Genomic DNA, 23,734 nt, shown 5'->3' on the forward strand with positions numbered 1-23,734 from the left:
CCATGGAGGAGAGCCCAGCAACAGGGATGCGGAGGGCAAAGCGGAGAGATTCCTGCACAGAGGATCGGTGTTGACCAGCACTCACCAGCCTGAGAGGCTTGTGTGCTCACCCACCAGGGCGGGCGGGGGCTGGGAGCTGAGGCTCGGGCCTCAGAGTTCAGACCTCAGGGAGAGGACTGGGGTTGGCTGCGTGAACACAGCCAGAAGGGGGCTAGTGTGCCACAGCTAGCTGGGAGGGAGTCCGGGAAAAAGTCAGGACCTGCCTAAGAGGCAAGAGACCATTGTTCCAGGGTGCGTGAGGAGAGGGGATTCAGAGCACCTCCTAATAGAGCTCAAGAGACGGGCGTGAGCCACGGCTATTGGCGTGGACCCCAGAGACGGGCATGAGATGCTAAGGCTGCTGCTGCAGCCACCAAGAAGCCTGTGTGCAAGCACAGGTCACTCTCCACACCTCCCCTCCCGGGAGCCTGCGCAGCCCACCACTGCCAGGGTCCCGTGATCCAGGGACAACTACCCCAGGAGAACACATAGCACACCTCAGGCTCTTGCAACGTCACGCTGGCCTCTGCCACCGCAGGCTCGCCCTGCATCCGTACCCCTCCCTACCCCCGGCCTGAGTGAGCCAGAGCCCCCAAAGCAGCTGCTCCTTTAACCTCATCCTGAGGAAAGAACAGACGCCCTCAGGCAACCTGCACACAGAGGCGGGGCCAAATCCAGAGCTGAACCCCAGGAGCTGTGTGAACAAAGAAGAGAAAGGGAAATCTCTCCCAGCAGCCTCAGGAGCAGCGGATTAAATCTCCACAATCAACTTGATGTACCCTGAATCTGTGGAATACCTGAATAGACAACGAATCATCCCAAAATCGAGGCAGTGGACTTTGGGAGCAACTGTAGACTTGGGGTTTGCTTTCTGTATCTAATTTGTTTCTGGTTTTATGTTTATCTTAGTTTAGTATTTACAGTTTATTAACATTGGTAGATTTATTTATTGATATGGTTGCTCTCTTCCTTTTTTTTAATATAGATATATATATTTTCCTTTTTCTCTTTTTGTGAGTGTGTATGTGTATGCTTCTTTGTGTGATTTTGCCTGTAGAGCTTTGCTTTTATCATTTGTCCTAGGGTTCCATCTGTCTTTTTTTTTTTTTTAGTATAGTTTTTAGTGCTTGTAATAATTAGTGGATTTGGTTTTTGGCTTGGTTGCTTGCTTCTTTCTTTTTTTTATATGACAATTTTTTTTTTTTATTTTTAAAAATTAAAATTTTTTTATTGTAATAACTTTTAAATTTTATTTTATCTTTTTCTTTCTTTCTTTCTTCCTTCTTCCTTCCTCACTCCCTTCCTTTCTTTCTTTCTTTTTTTCTCCCTTTTCTTCTTAGCCGTGTGGCTAATGGGGTCTTTGTGCTCCGGCCGGGTGTCAGGCCTGTGCCTATGAGGTGGGAGAGCCGATTTCAGGACATTGGCCCACCAGAGACTTCACAGCTCCACGTAATATCAAATGGAAAAAGCACTCCCAGAGATCTCCACCTCAACGCTAAGACCCAGCTCCACTCAACGACCAGCAAGCTACAGTGCTGGACACCCGAGGCCAAAAAACTGGCAAGACAGGAACACAAACGCACCCATTAGCAGAGAGGCTGCCTAAAATCATAATAAGGTCACAGACACCCTGAAACACACCACTGGACGTGGTCCTGCCCACCAGAAAGACAAGATCCAGCCTCAACCACCAGAACACAGGCACCAGTCCCCTCCACCAGGTAGCCTACACAACCCACTGAATCAACCTTAGCCACTGGAGGCAGACACCAAAAACAATGGGAACTACGAACCTGCAGCCTGCAAAAAGGAGACCCCAAACACAGTAAGATAAGCAAAATGAGAAGACAGAGAAACACACAGCAGATGTAGGAGCAAGGTAAAAACTCACCAGACCTAACAAATGAAGATGAAATAGGCAGTCTACCTGAAAAAGAATTCAGAGTAATGATAGTAAGGATGTATAAAATCTTGGAAATAGAATGGAGAAAATAAAGAAACGTTTAACAAGGACCTAGAAGAACTAAAGAGCAAACAAACAATGATGAACAACACAGTAAATGAAATTAAAAGTTCTCTAGAAGGATTCAATAGCAGAATAATGGAGGCAAAAGAACGGATAAGTGACCTGGAAGATAAAAGAGTGGAAATAACTACTGCAGAGCAGAATAAAGGAAAAAGAATGAGAAGAATTGAGGAGAGTCTTAGAGACCTCTGGGACAGTGTTAAACAAACCAACATTTGAATTATACGGTTCCCAGAAGAATAAGAGAAAAAGAAAGGGACTGAGAAAATATTTGAAGAGATTATAGTTGAAAACGTCCCTAATATGGGAAAGGAAATAATCAAGTCCAGGAAGCATAGAGAGTCCCATACAGGATAAATCCAAGGAGAAACACACCAAGAAACATAATAATCAAACTATCAAAAATTAAAAACAGAAAATATTAAAAGCAGTAAGGGAAAAACAACAAATAACATACAAGGGAATCCCCATAAAGTTAACAGCTGATCTTTCAGCAGAAACTCTGCAAGAGAGAAGGGAGTGGCAGGATGTATTTAAAGTGATGAAAGGAAAAAACCTACAACCAAGATTACTCTACCCAGAAAGGATCTCATTCAGATTCGACAGAGAAATTGAAACCTTTACAGACAAGCAAAAGCTAAGAGAATTCAGAATCACCAAACTAGTTTTACAAGAATTGCTAAAGGAACTTATCTAGTCAGGAAACACAAGAGAAGGAAAAGACCTACAGTAACAAACCCAAAGCAATTAAGAAAATGATAATAGGAACATACATATCAATAACTACCTTAAATGTAAATGGATTAAATGCTCCAATCAAAAGACACAGACTGGCTGAATGGATATAAAAACAAGACCCATATACATGCTGTCTACTAGAACGCCGCTTCAGACCTAAGGACACATACAGACTGAAAGTGAGGGGATGGAAAAAGATATTCCATGCAATTGGAAATCAAAAGAAAGCTGAAGTAGTATTCTCATATCAGACAAAATAGACTTTAAAATAAAGACTATTACAAGAGACATAGAAGGATACTACATAATGATCAAGAGATCAATCCAAGAAGATATAACAATTGTAAATGTTTATGCACCCAACATAGGAGCACATCAATACATAAGGCAAATGCTAACAGCCATAAAGGGGAAATCGACAGTAACATAATCATAGTAGGAGACTTTAATACCCCACTTTCACCAATGGACAGATCATCCAAAATCAAAATAAATAAGGAAACACAAACTTTAAATGATGCATTAAACAAGATGGACTTAAATGATATTTACAGGACATTCCATCCAAAAACAACAGAATACACTTTCTTCTCAAGTGCTCATGGAACATTCTCCAGGACAGATCATATCTTGGGTCACAAATCAAGCCTTGGTAAACTTCAGAAAACTGAAATCGTATCAAGTATCTTTTCCAACCACAGCTCTATGAGGCTAGATATCAATTACAAGAAAAAAATCTGTAAAAAATACAAACACATGGAGGCTAAACAATACACTACTAAATAACCAAGAAATCACTGAAGAAATCAAAGAGAAAATCAAAAAAATACCTAGAAAGAAATGACAATGAAAACGTGATGACGCAAAACCTATGGGATGCAGCAAAAAGTAGTTCCTAGAGGGAAGCTTAGAGCGATACAATCCTACCTAAAGAAACAAGAAACATCTCAAATAAACAACCTAACCTTACACCTAAAGCAATCAGTGAAACAACAAAAACACCCCAAAGTTAGTAGAAGGAAAGAAATCATAAAGATCAGATCAGAAATAAATGAAAAAGAAATGAAGGGAACAATAGCAAAGATCAATAAAACGAAAAGCTGGTTCTTTGAGAAGACAAGCAAAATTGATAAACTTTTAGCCAGACTCATCAAGAAAAAAAGGGAGAAGACTCAAATCAACAGAATTCGAAATGAAAAAGGAGAATAACTGACACTGCAGAAATACAAAGGATCGTGAGAGATTACTACAAGCAACTCTATGCCAATAAAATGGACAACCTGGAAGAAATGGACAAATTCTTAGAAAAGCACAACCTTCCGAGACTGAACCAGAAAGAATTAGAAAACATAAACAGACCAATCACAAGCACTGAAATTGAAACTGTGATTAAAAATCTTCCAACAAACAAAAGCTCAGGACCACGTGGCTTCACAGGCAAATTCTATCAAACATCTAGAGAAGAGCTACGACCTATCCTTCTCAGACTCTTCCAAAATATAGCAGAGGGAGGAACACTCCCAAACTCATTCTACGAGGCCACCATCACCCTGGTACCAAAAACAGACAAAGATGTCACAAGGAAAGAAAACTACAGGCCAGTATCACTGATGAACATAGATGCAAAAATCCTCAACCAAATACTAACAAACAGAATCCAATAGCACATTAAAAGGATCATACACCATGATCAAGTGAGGTTTATCCCAGGAATGCAAGGATTCTTCAATATATGCAAATCAATCAACGTGATACACCATATTAACAAACTGAAGAAAAAAAACCAGATGATGATCTCAACAGATGCAGCAAAAAGCTTTTGACAGAATTCAATGACCATTTACAATAAAAACCCTCCAGAAAGCAGGCATAGAGGGAACTTACCTCAACGTAAGAAAGGCCATATATGACAAATCCACAGCAAACATCATCCTCAATGGTGAAAAACTGAAACCACTTCCACTAAGATCAGGAACAAGACAAGGTGCCCACTCTCACCACTATTATTCAACATTGTTTTGGAAGTTTTAGCCACAGCAATCAGAGAAGGAAAAGAAATAAAAGGAATCTAAATTGGAAAAGAAGAAGTAAAGCTGTCACTGTTCGCAGATGACATGATACTATACATAGAGAATCCTAAAGATGCTACCAGAAAACTACTAGAGCTAATCAATGAATTTGGTAAAGTAGCAGGGTACAAAATTAATGCACAGAAATCTCTTGCATTCCTATACACTAATGATGAAAAATCTGAAAGAGAAATTAAGGAAACACTCCCATTTACCACTGCAACAAAAAGAATAAAATACCTAGGCATAAACCTCCATAAGGAGACAAAAGACCTGTAGGCAGAAAACTATAAGACACTGATGAAAGAAATTAAAGATGATATAAACAGATAGAGAGATATACCATGTTCTTGGATTAGAAGAATCAACATTGTGAAAATGACCATACTACCCAAAGCAATCTACAGATTCAATGCAATCCCTATCAAACTATCAATGGCATTTTTCTCAGAACTAGAACAAAAAATTTCACAATTTGTATGGAAACACAAAAGACCCCAAATGGCCAAAGCAATCTTGATAAAGAAAAACGGAGCTGGAGGAATCAGGTTCCCTGACTTTAGACTATACTACAAAGCTGCAGTAATCAAGACAGTATGGTACTGGCACAAAAACAGAAATATAGATCAATGGAAAAGGATAGAAAGCCCAGAGATAAACCTATGCACATATGGTTACCTTATTTTTGATAAAGGAGGCGAGGATATAAAATGGAGAAAAGACAGCCTCTTCAATAAGTGGTGTTGGGAAAACTGGACAGCTACATGTAAAATGAAATTAGAACACTCCCTAACACCATACACAAAAATAAACTCAAAATGGATTAAAGAACTAAATGTAAGGCCAGACACTATAAAACTCTTAGAGGAAAACATAGGCAGAACACTCTGACAGAAATCACAGCAAGATCCTTTTTGACCCACCTACTAGAGAAATGGAAAAAACAAAAATAAACAAATGGGACCTACTTAAAAAAGCTTTTGCACAGCAAAGGAAACCATAAACAAGATGAAAAGACAACCCTCAGAATGGGAGAAAATATTTGCAAATGAAGCAACTGACAAAGGATTAATCTCCAAAATTTACAAGCAGCTCATGCAGCTCAATATGAAAAAACAAACAACCCAATCTAAAAATGGGTAGAAGACCTAAATAGACATTTCTCCAACAAGATATACAGATTGCCAGGAAACACATGAAAGGATACTCAACATCACTAATCATTAGAGAAATGCAAATCAAAACTACAATGAGGTATCACCTCATACCAGTCAGCATGGCCATCATCAAAAAATCTACAAACAATAAATGCTGGAGAGGTGTGGAGAAAAGGGAACCCTCTTGGTGGGTATGTAATTTGATACAGCCACTATGGAGAACAGTATGGAGGTTCCTTAAAAAACTAAAAATATAAGTAACATAAGGCCCAGCATTCACTCACTACTGGGAATATACCCTGAGAAAACCATAATTCAAAGAGTCAAGTACCACAATGTTCATTGCGGCTTTATTTAAAAGAGCCAGGACATGGAAGCAACCTAAGTGTCCATCGACAGATGAATGGATAAAGAAGATGTGGCACATGTATACAGTGGAATATTACTCAGCCATAAAAAGAAGTGAAATTGAGTTATTTGTAGTGAGGTGGATGGACCTAGAGTCTGTTATACAGAGTGAAGTAAGTCAGAAATAGAAAAATAAATACTGTATGCTAACACATATTTATGGAATCTAAAAAAAAAAAAGTTCTGAAGAAGCTAGAGGCAGGACAGGAATAAAGCCGCAGATGTACAGAATGGACTTGAGGAGATGGGGAGGGGGAACAGTAAGCTGGTATGAAGTCAGAGAGTGGCATGGACATACATACACTACCAAATGTACAACAGATAGCTAGTGGGAAGCAGCCGCATAGCACAGGGAGATCAGCTCGGTGCTTTGTGACCACCTAGAGGGGTGGGATAGGGAGGGTGGGAGGGAGGGAGACACAAGAGGGAAGACATATGGGAACATATGTATACGTATAACTGATTCACTTTGTTATATAGCAGAAACTAACACAACATTGTAAAGCAATTATACTCCAATAAAGATGTTAATTAAAAAAACAGGGCTTCCCTGGTGGCGCAGTGGTTGAGAGTCTGCCTGCCGATGCAGGGGATGCGGGTTTGTGCCCCGGTCCGGGAAGATCCCACATGCTGCGGAGCGGCTGGGCCCATGAGCCATGGCTGCTGAGCCTGCGCATCCAGAGCCTGTGCTCCGCAACGGGAGAGGCCACAAGAGTGAGAGGCCCGCGTACCATTAAAAAAAACCCCAAAAAACAAAAAAAAAACCTGAAAAACCCCACTATGCTAAGTAATTATATGCCTTTTCTTACTTAATATATATAAAAAAACTCAGTGAGGTGTTATTATCTTCATTTCACAAATGCGGATCCTGAGGCTTAGAGAAGTAATCTGTGCATAGTCGTGAGCAGGGATTTGAGGTCATAATCTGTTGGACTGCACAGTCTGTGCACCGTCTGTGTGCACCGTCCCTCAAGCACACGTTACTTCACGACAGGAGCATTTGGGGGTAAACGTCAGCACAGGTGAAACTGAGCATGTTAAATGGGCAAATGCTGAAGTTTAGTAAACTGACTGGATAAGAGAAAAAAATATAAGAAATGTTATTGTGAGTAAAATGTAGTTGTATAAATTAAAATACCAAGTCTTGTAAAATGTTTCATTTTCCTGATGGGAAATAATCAATCAGAGAACTTACGTGTGAGAAAATAACTTCGATTCATACTCTGTGAACAATTCATCAGCCTTACAAAAGACACAGCTGGAAAAGAAGAAATTATCAGAGAAATATTCACAAACATAAACGCAATCAGGTGATTTCTAGAAAAGGCTTAGTATTTTATACTTCACATTTTCTTTACAACAAATATGCCATTTTAGAAAAAAAAATACGTGGTCCTCAGGTATGTGGTCCTAGAGAGGTTTTTTTTTCTTTAAGTTAGATTAATAATACATCTCTACTTTTGTCTGAATTTAAATGAGAAATGTTTTATTATGTGAGCCAGTGTTTCTTCTCTCAGGAGAAATCTAGCTCAATGGAATGATGCCATTCATTGGATGATTTCTCCTATTACCTACCAATTGAGAGGAAGCCTGGTTGGCCGGAGGTGGCAGATTGTTGCAGACTCAATAACATGACGAGATGGAGGTCCCTCCAGATTTTTTACAGCATCTCTTACTTGCTTCTGGAACTTACTTAGGTCTTCCATATGTGTTGTAAGTAAGAACTGAAGACCTCTGCAGTCATGGAACCTGATTCCCATCACCAGCACCACACACACAGCAAAGAAAAGAACAGTAGGTCAATTTCCTAAAAATTCAATAAGTGGTTGGCAAAGTGTTAAAGAAACTGCAACATTTTACCTAGTCACATCTGAGTGAGTTTACATTAGGAATGTATTCAATTGGTATCTACTAGTAAACAAGGAATAATAACATTAGGTTGTCTACTACAAAAGATAACAAAAACATCTGATAGTGCCTGCCCTCAGAACCAAAAAACAATGTGCAAAATCTGTCTCTGTGTCTGATGTCTTTGAAAAATCAGGATTGCTGCATTCTTTCTTTTTAATACTGATTGACTACAGATGTGCCCCTGATACCCGTGCTCTACGAAGAGGTGACTATAGGATGAAAAGTAGAGGCAGAAAGCTGAGAAGAAAGGAGAAAAGTAGCCAAGAATTATATTCCATATTACAAGGAACTTATACATATACACATATATTTTTATTAAGCATTTACTAAATGCCAGGCACTTTGCCAAGCACTTTTCCTGTATAACCTCAATAGATACCCAACTGTGCACATGTTATAGACAAAGATTAATGAATTAAAGTAATTTAAGTAAAGATACAAAGTTATTATGTGTCAGGGCTAGGAGTTGAACCCAAACACAAGTTAAACCCAAACACAATGCTCTTAACCATTCTGATAAACTATAAATGAAATGAGTCAAGAAAAAAAATGTATGGATGTGTGTGTACGGGGTTTTGAAAGGAAAACGAAAGCCTAGAATAATAAGAAATTAAAAAACGAAAAATATAAACAAGATTTGTCTGCTTTTTAGGAGTATATCCTTTTTCCTAAAATGCCATATGCCATTCTCTCCAAATTGTTCAAAAGAGCCCACTTTCCTTCCTAAAAGGCTTTCCCAATATTTCACACTAATCTGTTTCTTTCTGTTCATGGAGTTTATTAACAACATTATTCATTTTAGTACTTCGTTTAGTTTTTATACATACTCACATTTCTCAAATTATTTATGACTCTTGTCTTCTCAATAAGCTAACTTTTAGAAGGTAAGAATTAGATTATACCCCTTTTTCAAAAACATATATAATAGGCATAGAATAGCTGCTCAGTAATTTCTAAAAAAATTTACTTAGCAATACTTAAAATTAGGTTAGGTATCAATACTATTCACAAAAAGGAAACACAGTTTTTTATTTGTAATTTATTACAAATTTAAACTGCTCTTCAAAAATTAACTTTGAACCAATGGGAAGAAGTGGCTTTGGAAAAGTTCTCTCCACTAACTCAGGTCTGAGCATGTGAGTAAGGGCTGAAAAATATCACAGATCAGCACTTAACATGTCTTAGCCATGTTCTCTCTTGCAGGTCCTTTAAATGAAAGAGAAGAAAACATAGTAATAGAAGGTAGCTCTTAGACACCATACTAATGGTAGGTACTATTTTAAGTAAGCACTTTTCAAATATTAATTTACTAATCCTCAGTACAATGCTGTGTGGTTTTATAGATGAAGAAACTAAGGCAGAGAGAGCTTATACAACTTTCCCAAGTTCAAAGAGCTAACAAGTGGTGGCACTGAGGTATGAACACAGGCAGTCTGTCTTGAGAACCTACTTGTGATCTTAACACCAAGCTACATAGTCTTCCCCAAGAATCTTTAACAAGCAAACATAAGTAGTTTGGTGTCTGAGATATGTCTCATTAAAAAACACAGCAGCAGTGTTAAGATGATCTCTGAATACATGTAATATAAAAAAATTAACTTTAAAAATGTGTTTTCTTACTTTCTATTTATGTCTAATGTTTTTTAAAAGCATGTTTGTGTAATGAATTATACATTTTATGTTTCCTGTTGGTCCTTTTACAGCCCTGGGACCTCAAAACATTTAATAGGGGATATATTCTAACATGGGGATTTACAACTTTTAAAAGTAGTTTCTAAGAAACAAAAAAAAGGAGTTTCTGTGTGATTTAAGAAAAACAAGTTCAAGATATTTTAAAATATTTTCCTTTATCAGCTGATGCCACAATGCTGGCAGAACACATTATTAGGACATAGATTTAAAACTGGATAAGATGAATTCATGACATAAATGACAACTTATCCTGGAACAGTGATTGTTGGGCTTAACAGGGAAAAAGGAAGTACACTCAAAAGCATAATATACTGCATATACTTCAGAAATGAGAAGCTCATCACATTCTGAATGGTGAAAAAGATGATTACATTAAGGTACATCCAAGTTAATAATGACACATAGAAAATGTAGCATATTTTTTAGGGTGTGAGCAGACACCTGAAAAAGTTTTTAGAAGAGCAAATGAAAATACTTTAAAACATTTCAAAGATATTCTTATACTAAATTTTTCACTGAAAACCAACTTTAATCCCAAGGCTGACGTTATACTGCGATACAATCTGAGAAGCAATAAAGATCCTCCTCTCTGTCCCCCTCCCTAGAATCAACAGTTCTGCCGCAACACCCAAATTCCCCACGTTAGACAGACATTCCTTTGGGTTAAACCACTGAAGGTACTTTTGATAGGGTATATTTGTTCTCTGGGAAGAATTATTCACCATTCTTACTTCAAGAGGAATAACCCAACTTATCTATCTTGAAGAATGGTGATTGCTGCTGAGAAGAAAGATGGGGAAGACAAAGCAGACTCTATAATATAAAACCTGGGCCACTGTGGCACTATGAGTTTAGCCCTTAGGGGATGAATGACATAGGGAAATATGAATGCCTTACACCAAGGGAAAAATTCTCCAAAACAAAGTCTGTTTCAAAACTTTGCTTAAAGAGCTGGCTTTAAGCAACTTTGTCCAATAAAGATACAAAGAAAATACTTTAAGCAGATTAAAAAATAGAAAAAAAAGCACTGAAAAGAGAACAGTTAAAAATGACTAATATACAGGAAAAAAGCACACCTCATATTTTGGTTAGAAATATATGCAACAATAGGTAAAATGTAGATGTTCATACCACAATATGTTATGACTTTTAATTGTAACTCTTAATACCAAATGATCTGAATATTTGGGGTGACTACTCATATAACTATTCTGTTTTGTGCTATTTTCTTACTTCTCTGACATAGAAAGCTTGCCAGTTTGTTGCTTGTAGTTGCTGGTTATTTCATTTCGCACTCTTTGAACAAGTTCCTCTTCAATACCAAATTCTATTGCTCTGTGTATCACATTCAGCCACCAAGGAGAATTAGAATGAATCTGTAAACAAGACAACAGCTGATCAATTAATGTCTTTTTAGTACTCGCAACGTTTCTATCACTGGAAAGAGTTCTGTGAAAAATTAAAAGGAAGCAATAAATGCAACTCTCAGGGGAATCACAGTAGTGGGGAGACAAGTATACACGTTGTATATACAATGAATAAGTACAACTTCTGCATATATAACTAAATAGAACACCTATTTCATGATTACTCTGAAAGTGTGAGAATTTATTTACATACATTTATAACAAAGCTGTGCTAAAAAAAATACCTAAAACAAAATAAAAATTCAGTATTCACTCTATATATCTGAAAAGGTAACAGGTTTCTTTCTCAGCATAATAAAGTCATAATGCTTATCCACAACTAACTGAACTAGATTCTACTCAATGAATAATCTTTGATAACTAATAAAATTATATGCTTGAATACTAAATAATTAATGAATTAGGAAGAATAAAATGTGGAGTAACTGGTTAAAATCAAAAAGTAAAAGTATTTTGTGTAGCCTTCTCTTTAAACTTTGCTACTGTTTTCATGAAAAAGAAATTTTAGAAATGACAAATGGCACATATTTCGTAAGGAAAATACTTATGGTTGTCATATTCTAACATCTTAAAAGAAAAGATTTTGGAAACATGCACATCTAAGATCAAAAGAAGGTTATGGAAGTCTTCACTTTCTTCAAAAGACAACTTGTTATATACCGAAGGTAAGAGGAAACCCCATTATACCTTAAAAGAAATGAAAGAGAATAACCTCAAAATAGGTGATTTATCTATGCATCTGTTCATCCAATCAATTAACACTGCTAACAGCAAATAAGTTTTTATTGTGGCTCAGGTACTGTACTAGGTGCTAAAAATTCCAAGATGAATAAGAAAGTTCAAGTTTCTCCCCAGAGCAAAACAAAAACCAAAATGTTATGTGGAGAAAAACATAAGGGAAGTCACACTGGTGGCCATACCTTTCTCTGGAGGTCACGTATGGTCTGCTGCACCGGCAGCAAAGCTTGTTGCGCTTCAGCAACCTCTGTATTACACTTGCTCATATAATGCTCTCGCAGCTGTTTGGCCTGTGTTGAAACAGGAAACAAGTATAAACTTTCACTTCAGGTCAAGAAAATAATTTAGTATGATGTTTCCAGAACAGTGTGCTTTATTTATTTAATCTATTTAACTCAATTTAAGCATTAAACTCTACAAGTATACTGTAGAGAACATAAAAACCATGCTAGAAATTCATAAGATGTATACTGAAGAGATTTTACCTGTAAGCCACCTTAACTCACATTTACCTGTCAGTCACCTAATTTAAGAAATTCCAACGATTTGCTCCCCAAGTTTCTAATTTTTTAATTTTAAAAAATGGGAGGAGAAAGAACAGTAATATTTCAAACTATAAGGCAAAACAAGAATACATTTTAGAATTTCTTGTCTGATTTAGTTATTATAATTTCTGGGAATTACTTCAGTTTAGAAATAATACTTTGGGTTTTAGGACTGAATTGTGTTTCTCAAAATCTACGATGAAGTCCTAACCCCCAACGTGACTATATTTGGAGATAGGGCCTTTAAGAGAGTAATTAAATGAGTAAATGTAGATAAATGAGATGATAAGGGTGGAGCCCTAATCCTATATGACTGGTGTCCTTAAAAGGAAAGAGAGACACACCAGGGATGCAAGTACACAGAGAAAAGGCCACATGAGGACACAGTGAGAAGGCAGCCATCTACGAGCCAAGGAGAGAGTCCTCAGGAGAAACCAACCCTGCTGACACCTTGATCTTAGACTGCCAGCCTCCAGAACTGTGAGAAATACATTTTTTTAAATTAAAATAAATTTTATTCAATTTATTTAAATTTAAAAACCCAATAGTTTACCCATTTCTCCCACACCCAAGCCCTACCTCTTTCAACCACCAGTCTGTTCTCTGTATCTATGAGCATGTTATTTTTCTTTTTCTTTCTTTCTTTTTTTTGGGATTCCTCATATAAGAGAAATCATACAGTATTTGTCTTTGTCTGACTTATTTCGCTTAGCATATAATACCCTCAAGGTACATCCATGTTGTCGCAAATGGCAGTATTTCATTCCTTTTTATGGCTAAACAATATTCCATCATATATGTATACAACATCTTCTTTATCATTGGACACTTAGGTTGTTTTCATATATTGCCTATTGTAAATCATGCTTCAATGAACATAAGGGTGCACATATCTTTTCAAGTTAGTATTTTTGTTTTCTTCGGATAAATACCCAGTAGTGGAATGGCTGGGTCATATTATAGTCCTATTTTTAATTTCTTGAGGAACCTCCATACTATTTTCCATAGTGGCTGCAACAATTTATATTCCCATCAACAGTGCACAAGGGTTCCCTTTTCTCTCAGCCTCACCAACACTTTTTATATCTTGTCTTTTTGATAATAGCCACTCTAACAGGTATGAAGTGATATCTCATTGTGGTTTTGATTTGCATTTCCCTAATGATTAATGATGTTGAGCATTTTTTCATGTGCCTGTTGGCCATCTGTATGTCTTCTTTGGAAAAATGTCTATTCAGATCCTCTGCCTATTTTTTTTTTCTTTTTTAAAAATGTATTTATTTATTTCAACTGTGCTGGGTCTTAGGTGCAGCATGCAGGATCTTCACTGCAGCATACGGGATCTTCACTGCAGCATGTGGGATCTTTAGTTGTGGCATGTGGTCTTTTTAGTCTTAGTTGCAGCACGCGGACCTCTTAGTTACGGCGTGCAGACTTCTTAGTTGTGGCATGCGGACTTATTAGTTGCAGCATGCATGCGGGATCTAGTTTCCTGACCAGGGATCAAACCCGGGCCCCCTGCATTGGGAGTGTGGAGTCTTACCCACTGGACCACTAGGGAAGTCCCTCTCTGCCTATTTTCTAATCACCTAATAAGGGGTTAATATCTAAACCCCTGATAAGGAGTTAGTATCTAAAATATATAAATAGCACATACAACTCAATATCAAAAACACAAACAACCCAATCAAAAAATGGGCAGAAGACCTGAAAAGACATTTTCCCAAAGAAGACATAGAGATGGCTAACAGGCACATGAAAAGATGTTCAACACTGCTAACTATTCGAGAAATGCAAATCATAACAATAATGAGGTATCACCTCACACATATCAGAATGGTTATCATCAAAAAGTTTACAAACAAGTGTTGGGGATAATGTGGAGAAAAGGGAACCCTTGAATACTGTTGGTGGGAATGTAAATTGGTGCAGCTACTAAGGAAAACAGTATGGAGGTTCCTCAAAAAACTAAACATAAACTATCATGACCCAGCAATTCCAGTCCTAGGTATATAGCTGGAAAAAAAATAAAAACACTAGTACAAAAAGATGCATGAACCCTAATGTTCATAGCAGCACTATTTACAATAGCCAAGACATGGAAACAACCCAAGTGCCCATCAACAGATGAATGGATAAAGAAGTTGTATATATTTACAGTGGAATATTATTCAGCCATAAGCAAAAAATGAAATTCTGCCATTTGCAGCAACATGGATGGACCCAGAATATTATGCTTAGTGAATGGGTCAGAAAGAGAAAGACAAATATCATATCACTTATATGTGGAATCTAAAAAAATAAAACAAATAAATGTATGTGTAAAACAGAAACAGACTCACAGATGTAGAAAATGAACTAGTTGTTACCAAAGGGGAAAGGGAAGAGAGGAGGGACAAATTAAGTGTATGGAATTAAAAGATACAAACTACTATGTATAAAATAGATAAGCAGCAAGGATATATTGTATAGTAGTGGGAATTATAGCTATTATCTTATAATAACTTATAATGGAGTATAATCTGCAAAAATACTGAATCACTATGTTGTATACATGAAACTAATATTATAAATCAACTATACTTCAATTAAAAAAAGAGAGACTGTCCTTTCCCCATTGTCTAATCTTGGTTCCTTTTTTTGTAAATTAACTGATCATATATGGGTGGCTTTATTTCTGGGCTCTCTCTATTCTGTCCCATTGATCTATGTGTATGCTTTTATGTCAACACCATACTGTTTTAATTACTATAGCTTTACAATACAGTTTGAAATCAGGGTGCATAATGCCTGCAGCTTTGTTCTTAATCTTAAGATTGCTTTGGCTATTCAGGATGTTTTCTAGTTCCATACAAATCTTTGGATTGTTCATTTTATTTCTGTGAAAAATACCATTGGAATTTTAATAGGGATTACATTGAACCTGTATATTGTTTTGGGTAGCATGGACATTTTAACAATATTAATTCTTCCAGTTCATGAGTGTGAGAAATAAAATTCCTGTTATTTAAGCCAGTCTGTGGCATTTTGTTATAGAAACTGTAAAAGACTAATACAAAAAGGATTTAAAAATTGTTCCTCTTTCGACTTTTCAAGACAAGAAGGATCATGTTATTTGCAAGTAAGAGAAGTACTGAAAAATTTTATTCTTATAAGTTACCATTAGGAAAAAGGAAAATTCTTCACTTTCGTCCATTTAACTGAAATACTTAACTGACTCTTGAAACTATTTTATGAATGAAGAGAGGGGATGATCAGAGGCTATACAGGACAGTGGGAGGAAAACTGGAAAGACTACTGAAATGGAAATCCCAATGCTTCCACTTAGTAGTGGGTTCGTCCATTTAACTGAAATACTTAACTGACTCTTGAAACTATTTTATGAATGAAGAGAGGGGATGATCAGAGGCTATACAGGACAGTGGGAGGAAAACTGGAAAGACTACTGAAATGGAAATCCCAATGCTTCCACTTAGTAGTGGGTTGAGCCATATGAAATTGCCAATACTAGACCATTTTTGATTTACAACAGTGGTAATTTCATGAGGTCAACTGAATAGATACAACTCTTTTGACTAGCCATTTTTCTTCCCTAGGCTTCAGTTACTCCATTTGAAAAAGGAGGTGACTGAAGCAGATGATTTCTCGGATCTTGTCCAGCTTTGAAATACTGTGGCTTCATGTACCGTGAGAGTTAGGCAAAAGTGATAAAGCAGTCTCCTCGGAAATACATCTGTATAGTATGAACCCTCCTCCTCATGATGCATTTTTTCTTTTCCTGTCACAACCTTCCAATTAATTTCTATTGGGGATTGGAGGAAGACGGCGGAAGAGTAAGACGCGGAGATCACCTTCCTCCCCACAGATACATCAGAAATACATCTACACGTGGAACTGCTCCTACAGAACACCCACTGAACGCCGGCAGAAGACCTCAGACCTCCCAAAAGGCAAGAAACTCCCCAAATACCTGGGTAGGACAAAAGAAAAAAGAATAAACAGAGACAAACGGATAGGGACGGGACCTGCACCAGTGGGAGGGAGCCATGAAGGAGGAAAGGTATCCACACACTAGGAAGCCCCTTTGTGGGCAGAGACTGGGGTGGCGGAGGGGGAAGCTTCGGAGCCTCGGAGGAGAGCGCAGCCACAGGGGTGCGGAGAGCAAAGCGGAGAGATTCCCGCAAACAGGATCAGTGCCGACCAGCACTCACCAGCCTGAGAGGCTTGTCTGCTCACCCGCTGGGGCGGGCGGGGGCTGGGAGTTGAGGCTCGGGCTTGGTCGGAGCGCAGGGAGAGGACTAGGGCTGGCTGCGTGAACACAGCCTAAAGGGGTTAGTGCACCACGGCTAGCCGGGAAGGAGTCTGGGAAAAAGTCTGGACCTGCCGAAGAGGCAAGAGACTTTTTCTTCCCTCTTTGTTTCCTGGTGCGCGCGGAGAGGGGATTAAGAGCGCTGCTTAAAGGAGCTCCAGAGAGGGGCGCGAGCCGCACCATCAGCGCAGACCCCAGAGACGGGCATGAGACGCTAAGGCTACTGCTGCTGCCACCAAAAAGCCTGTGTGCGAGCACAGGTCACTCTCCACACCTCCCTTCCGGGGAGCCTGTGCAGCCCGCCACTGCCAGGGTCCCGTGATCCAGGGACAACTTCCCCGGGAGAACACACGGCGCGCCTCAGGCTGGTGCAACGTCACGCCGGCCTCTGCCGCCGCAGGCTCGCCCCGCACTCCGTACCCCTCCCTCCCCCCGGCCTGAGTGAGCCAGAGTCCCCGAATCAGCTGCTCCTTTAACCCCGTCCTGTCTGAGCGAAGAAAAGACGCCCTCAGGCGACCTACACGCAGAAGCGGGTCCAAATCCAAAGCTGAACCCCGGGAGCTGTGCGAACAAAGAGAAGGGAAATCTCTCCCAGCAGCCTCAGGAGCAGCCGATTAAATCTCCACCATCAACATGACGTACCCTGCATTGTGGAATACATGAATAGACAACGAATCATCCCAAATTGAGGAGGTGGACTTTGGGAGCAAGATAGATTATTTTTTCCCCTTTTCCTCTTTTTGTGAGTGTGTATGTGTGTGCCTCTGTGCGAGATTTTGTCAGTATAGCTTTGCTTTCACCATTTGTCCTAGGGTTCTGTCCGTCCGTTTTTTTTTTTTTTTTTTAACTTAAAAAATTTTTTTTTCTTAATAATAATTTTTTTATTTTAATAACTTTATTTTATTTTATCATACTTTTCATTCTCTCTCTGTCTGTCTGTCTGTCTGTCTCTCTCTCTCTTTCTCCCTTTTCTTCTGAGCCATGCGGTTAGACAGGGTCTTCATGCTCTGGCCAGGTATCAGGCCTGTGCCTCTGACGTGGGAGAGCCAAGTTCAGGACACTGGTCCACAAGAGACCTCCCAGCTCCACGTAATATCAAACGGCGAAAATCTCCCAGAGATCTCCATCTCAACACCAAGACCCAGCTCCACTCAACGACCAGCAAGCTACACTGCTGGACACCCTATGCCATACAACTAGCAAGACAGGAACACAGCCATCCATTAGCAGAGAGGCTGCATAAAATCATAATAAGGCCACAGACACCCCAAAACACACCACCGGATGTGGTCCTGCCCACCAGAAAGACAAGATCCAGCCTCATCCACCAGAACACAGGCACTAGTCCCCTCCACCAGGAAGCCTACACAACCCACTGAACCAACTTTAGCCACTGGGACAGACACCAAAAACAACGGGAACTACGAACCTGCAGCCTGCAAAAAGGAGACCCCAAACACAGTAAGATAAGCAAAATGAGAAGACAGAGAAACACACAGCAGATGAAGGAGCAAGGTAAAAACCCACCAGACCAAACAAATGAAGAGGAAATAGGCAATCTACATGAAAAAGAATTCAGAGTAATGACAGTAAAAATGATCCAAAATCTTGGAAATAGAATAGAGAAAATGCAAGAAACATTTAACAAGGACCTAGAAGAACTAAAGAGGAAACAAGCAACGATGAACAACACAATAAATGAAATTAAAAATACTCTAGAAGCGATCAATAGCAGAATAACTGAGGCAGAAGAAAAGATAAGTGACCTGGAAGATAAAACAGTGGAAATAACTACTGCAGAGCAGAATAAAGAAAAAAGAATGAAAAGAACTGAGGACAGTCTCAGAGACCTCTGGGACAACATTAAAGGCACCAACATTTGAATTATGGGGGTCCCAGAAGAAGAAGAGAAAAAGAAAGGGACTGAGAAAATATTTGAAGAGATTATAGTTGAAAACTTCCCTAATATGGGAAAGGAAATAGTTAATCAAGTCCAATTAATTTCTATTAAAATTCCTTGGCTATAATTAGTTGGTCATTAGAGCTGTCTACTAATAGATGGGACTGTCTCCCAGAGAGCTTCCTGTCACTGAAGGCATTTAAACAGAGTGACTAATTACATATAAGATTAGATGCCTGCACTGGGAATAAAATTTCACTTGAAAATTTCCAACACTTAAGACTGCCATCTAGCATCAAGAAAGGGCTGTACATACTTGTACAATCTCATTTTTTATCCTGTTAATTCAAATAAAGGCTTCATTTACAGGTTCAATACATTTCAAACATATTTACTACTCTTTTGCTTTTAGGTTTGCCACCTCTCTTTGAGTTTTAACAAGGCAAAAATCCATGGGGGAATTGGCAAAATAAGCATATTAACAATAATTTATAATAACACTGTTTCTAACGAGAGGCAATACTCATTGCAGAGGGAAGTTCTCTGAGAGAACCTAAGAAATTCAACTGAAAATTTGAGTTTATTTATTGACTTAAATAATACTGAAGGGTGGAGAAAGTACAAAACTTTTTATTTTTACTAAATTACATCTTTTGCAGATCTGTCATGAGATCAACGAGATTTCCTTTTTTCATTTGTTGTTTATTTACATCCTGTGCTGTTGGCTACCAAAAGCCATATCTACAACAGGCAGTTGCCATATAGCTGCAAGCATATCATCAGAGAAACAAAATAATGTGGAGTATTGCTATTCTATGCCACCCAAAATCACCATGGCAAAGTTTAGAACAGCAAAGCAGTGAGAAAACATGGTTACCTTTATATGCCCTAGTAAATATCAGTTAGATGGAACATGAAGTGTGAAAAAAAATTCTTTTATAGACAGAATGAAAAAATAATAATTACCTCTTCCTCAAGTCTGCCATCTCTCAGGGTAGGAGGTATCCCTGGGTGCTTGGCTATCAACAATTCCATCAGGTTATGGGTAGCATGAAGTCTCTATAAAACACACAAAAGGCAACAATTATGACAGCCAATGCAGTGAACTCTAAGGGGAGAACCTACTATTATTAAGGCATACAGAACACTAACACCGCATTTAAGATTTAATCACCGAATTCTTTTCCTTTAAAACAATTTGAATACCAACTTTCTCAGAGTCAGTTTTATAGTAATTATCTTAACTCATAATTACATAAATTTCTAATTAAAAATATACAGTTTCATGAAACATGTCTATGTATTTAACAGAGTATGTAATATAGGTATATTTCTTCTCTTATACATGCACTTGTCTATATGGGGAAATATGAGTATGCCAAGGAAGTCCAGTAAAGTAGAAAGGTTGACTGCACAGACTTGATTCCTCTTCTCCTGGGAAATGAGTCTGGATGAGCCTAGCAATTATATTATGATAAAAACAAAGATAATGAAATACATTAGAAAACAGGGCTGTGACCTGGATCTGTTGAACTTAAGGGCTGAAAAGCGGAGGAGCTAGAGGTGAAGATGGTGTAGAATAAAGGAGAAAACTCCATCTTAAATCTCTGTATTAAATATAAGCCAGGCATCTCACTGTGGTATTGAGTCTGTGACTGGTTTGAGGCTCCCTCTGGAGTAAAGGGCTATGAAAAAAAATAAAGTGAAGGTAGTTTCTATCTAATTTGAGTCTTTATTTGAGAAGACAGCTAAAGGCTAAAGGATGATGGGAAAGGAGTCTTTCTGGTAAGGTCTGATTTGGTGTCAGTGATTTGACACTATAAGGGTTTATTCTGTTTGGCTACAAATTACGGGCCGTGGTACAGATCTTTGTAGAGTTAACCTTTGAAGAACTACCTCAAATGTCTTAGGTCTTTTCATCATGCTTTCATAGATAACATAATCAGTAACACTATCAGATTTAATAGCAAAAGCAAAAGTATAAATACCATGAAAGAAAAAAATGGTAGAAACTTGGCTCCACTTCTCTGTGTGCACTTGTGGAAGAGGACTTCTGTTGCTTTCTGCACAAGGTGGTGGACTGAACTGGGAGGAATACTTGTCTCTCTCCATTCCCTTACACATGCCTTACACATGCCCAACAGAGCAGGGTGGCTAATCTGACTTGATAGAGCAAGACATTTGGTGGACCATGCTTTATCAGCAGCTGGGGTTACTTGACTCAAAAGCAAGAACCAGGCTGATTGACAGCTTACTCTTCACTCTTGAACTCAGGCATACTGGACCTACCCGTCCTACTTTTGTTTCCTTTATTCAGGAGCACGATATCTTTGTACTTCCTCCTTCTCACATGTGGTAAATACACTTGCTAAAAGGTCCATGACCTTCTGTAATCCTTACCCATGCATAATATAAGTAGACTGGTATTTAATTTTCTCTCTTCTTCCCTCTCCCCCCATACACTCCCCCTAATACCTGCTCAGGCACAGGTGAACATGTAGGTCCCAAGGTTTAGATTCTGAATGGTAAAAAAGAAGCCTCACCTGGGACTCAAGCCTAAACTTACCAAGATTCATAAAAGTATCCTTATTTACCATTTAGCTAGAGAGCCTTGTCTATATGATCCACTGGACTGAACCAGAAAGAGGAAGATATTTCACACTTAAGTAAGTGTTATAATTCAAATATCCAAATCTCCTTAAAAGACCTCCAAAAATTAAATTAGAAGATCATTGGATAGTTTTTATTATCATTGGATAGTTTTTATTATCACTTTAGTTTTCATTTTCATTATCATTTATTAGTTTCATTTTTGAGTTTAACTCAATTTCTCTTCTTTTTGGTGAATACCATGTGAATAAATATGTTGATGTTAATATGTGAAGTGATAAAACTGACCCCATTCTTTGAAATACAAATATTTTGAGCTGCTTTTCTAATGTAGCTTAGGCTTATCTAGTCAGCCTTGTGGCCAATACTGACCTGAGCAGACAGAATAGTGATTCTAAAACTTTCGTGTATATACAAATCACCTTGGGTGCTTATTAAAAGAACATGATTTCCAAGCTTCATCCCCAGTGATTATGACTTAGTCCATTTGTTACTCTTTGTCCTCTTAAATATTCAGAAAAATTATTTTATAAAAAACAAATATTTTAAAACTTTTTACTTTTTACTTACTTGCAGTGAATCAGTTTTGAGCTTTCCCTTGTGTTCCTCAGATGAACGCAGCACTTCTCTGTACAGTTCTGCTGCCAAGGCATACTCACCTGAATAATCAAAATATATTTAAAGCATAAGAAAATCATGTATTTAGTTCCCAATGTCATCTAGTTATCTATAATCTAAAAACACCCACTGTAAAAATATAGCAATGATTACAATTCACTAATTTATTTTTTAAGAAAAGGAATTTAACTTGGTATTAATATGACTGCCCCAGTAAAAAAAAAACTGGTAACAGCACCTTTTTTGTTGTTGTTGGTTAATTTCACAGACTAGAACACCAATCAAACACAATGTTTTAAAATTATACTGGAAAACAAATTCTCAATTAACTTTTAATTTAAACAAATGGTTTTCTTCTTGTTAAAGTTAGTGACTACCAATCAGTAGTCATTAGGATGTTTGAAATTAAGGACAAATTTGGGTACTTACATGTATTTATAGACAAATATTCAAAACATTATGACCAACCTACACATAATTCTCAGAAAAATAATGCACTCTTCTTGATAGGAACTGTTCTTATTGGTATTTGGCCAGAATGATTTACAGTTAATAACTACATTTCAAAAGCTTAGGAATTCTTTCTATTTCTGGTCACACAAATCACTATTAGTCTGAGATTTATGCTGTTTTTTATTATACATAGTTAGCACCTTATTCAAATAAAGTAATTTAAAAAGTATCAAAGCACAGGTTGGCAAACTATGGCCCATGGGTCTTATCTGACTGCATTTTTGTAGGGTCTACAAGCTAAGAATTTTCTTTTACATTTTTAATACCTGAAAAAATTAAAATAATAATAATATCTTGTGACATGTGAAAATTACATGATATTAAATTTCAGGGTCCATGAATAAAGTTTTATTTGAAGTCAGCCATGCTGACTTATTTATGTATTGTCTGTGGCTACTTTTGCATTACAATAGCAGAGCTGAATAGTTGCCACAGATCTTACGGTTCACAGAACCTAAAATACTTATTATCTGGTTCTTTCAGAAAAAGTTTGATGAGACTTCACTGAAGAAGAGATGAAACATTTTTAATGGCTTTGAGTAATGGAACCTATGTTATTTGCTGCCTGGGGAAAAACTCAAAATTGTTAATTGATACATACAATTAAAATAAAAATCTAACCGTGGCAAAATCATGGAATACAAGGGGAAAAAAAGGTAAAGAGATGTTCTGGTTTTAGTTTGCTGAGGAAAAAAGGTTTTTTCCTAATCATCACATACACTTGCATTTTAATTTTTTTTAACTTTAAACTAGCTTCATTAATATCATGGATTTAGAACTTTGTTCATGGCCATAATGAGTTTTCCATATATATACCATTATAAATTTGTTCATGGCCATAATGAGTTTTCCATATATACACCTTTGTAAATTTTGTTGTTGCTTCTCTCTCTCTCTTTGTTAAAGTTGATTTTATATATGTAAATTTTATTGTGGTAAAATATACGTAAAATAAAACTTACAATTTCAACCAGTTTTAGAAGAGTGCAGTTCAGTAGCATTAAGTACATTCGTTCATACTGTTGTGCAAAACA

General features: G+C 37.7%; 1 protein-coding gene across 3 annotated transcripts in view; it reads right to left on the reverse strand.

The window, feature by feature from the left end:
• The window catches only part of SHPRH (SNF2 histone linker PHD RING helicase), a gene marked incomplete at its 3' end in the record, with an annotated part of 90,363 nt that overhangs the window by 30,865 nt on the left and 35,764 nt on the right, over positions 1-23,734 (reverse strand). For all 3 annotated transcript variants that reach the window (XM_081251260.1, XM_081251261.1, XM_081251262.1), the window contains exons 15-20: positions 22,140-22,228; positions 19,926-20,018; positions 12,388-12,495; positions 11,274-11,416; positions 8,013-8,186; positions 7,633-7,695 (exon numbers count right to left, since the gene is read on the reverse strand). In XM_081251260.1, coding sequence (XP_081107386.1) covers positions 7,633-7,695; positions 8,013-8,186; positions 11,274-11,416; positions 12,388-12,495; positions 19,926-20,018; positions 22,140-22,228 — 670 coding nt within the window. The remainder of the gene's footprint in view (positions 1-7,632; positions 7,696-8,012; positions 8,187-11,273; positions 11,417-12,387; positions 12,496-19,925; positions 20,019-22,139; positions 22,229-23,734) is intronic.

Source organism: Mesoplodon bidens (genome assembly GCF_964165515.1).
Source record: "Mesoplodon bidens genome assembly, chromosome: 12".
NCBI classification, from domain to species: Eukaryota; Metazoa; Chordata; class Mammalia; order Artiodactyla; family Ziphiidae; genus Mesoplodon; species Mesoplodon bidens.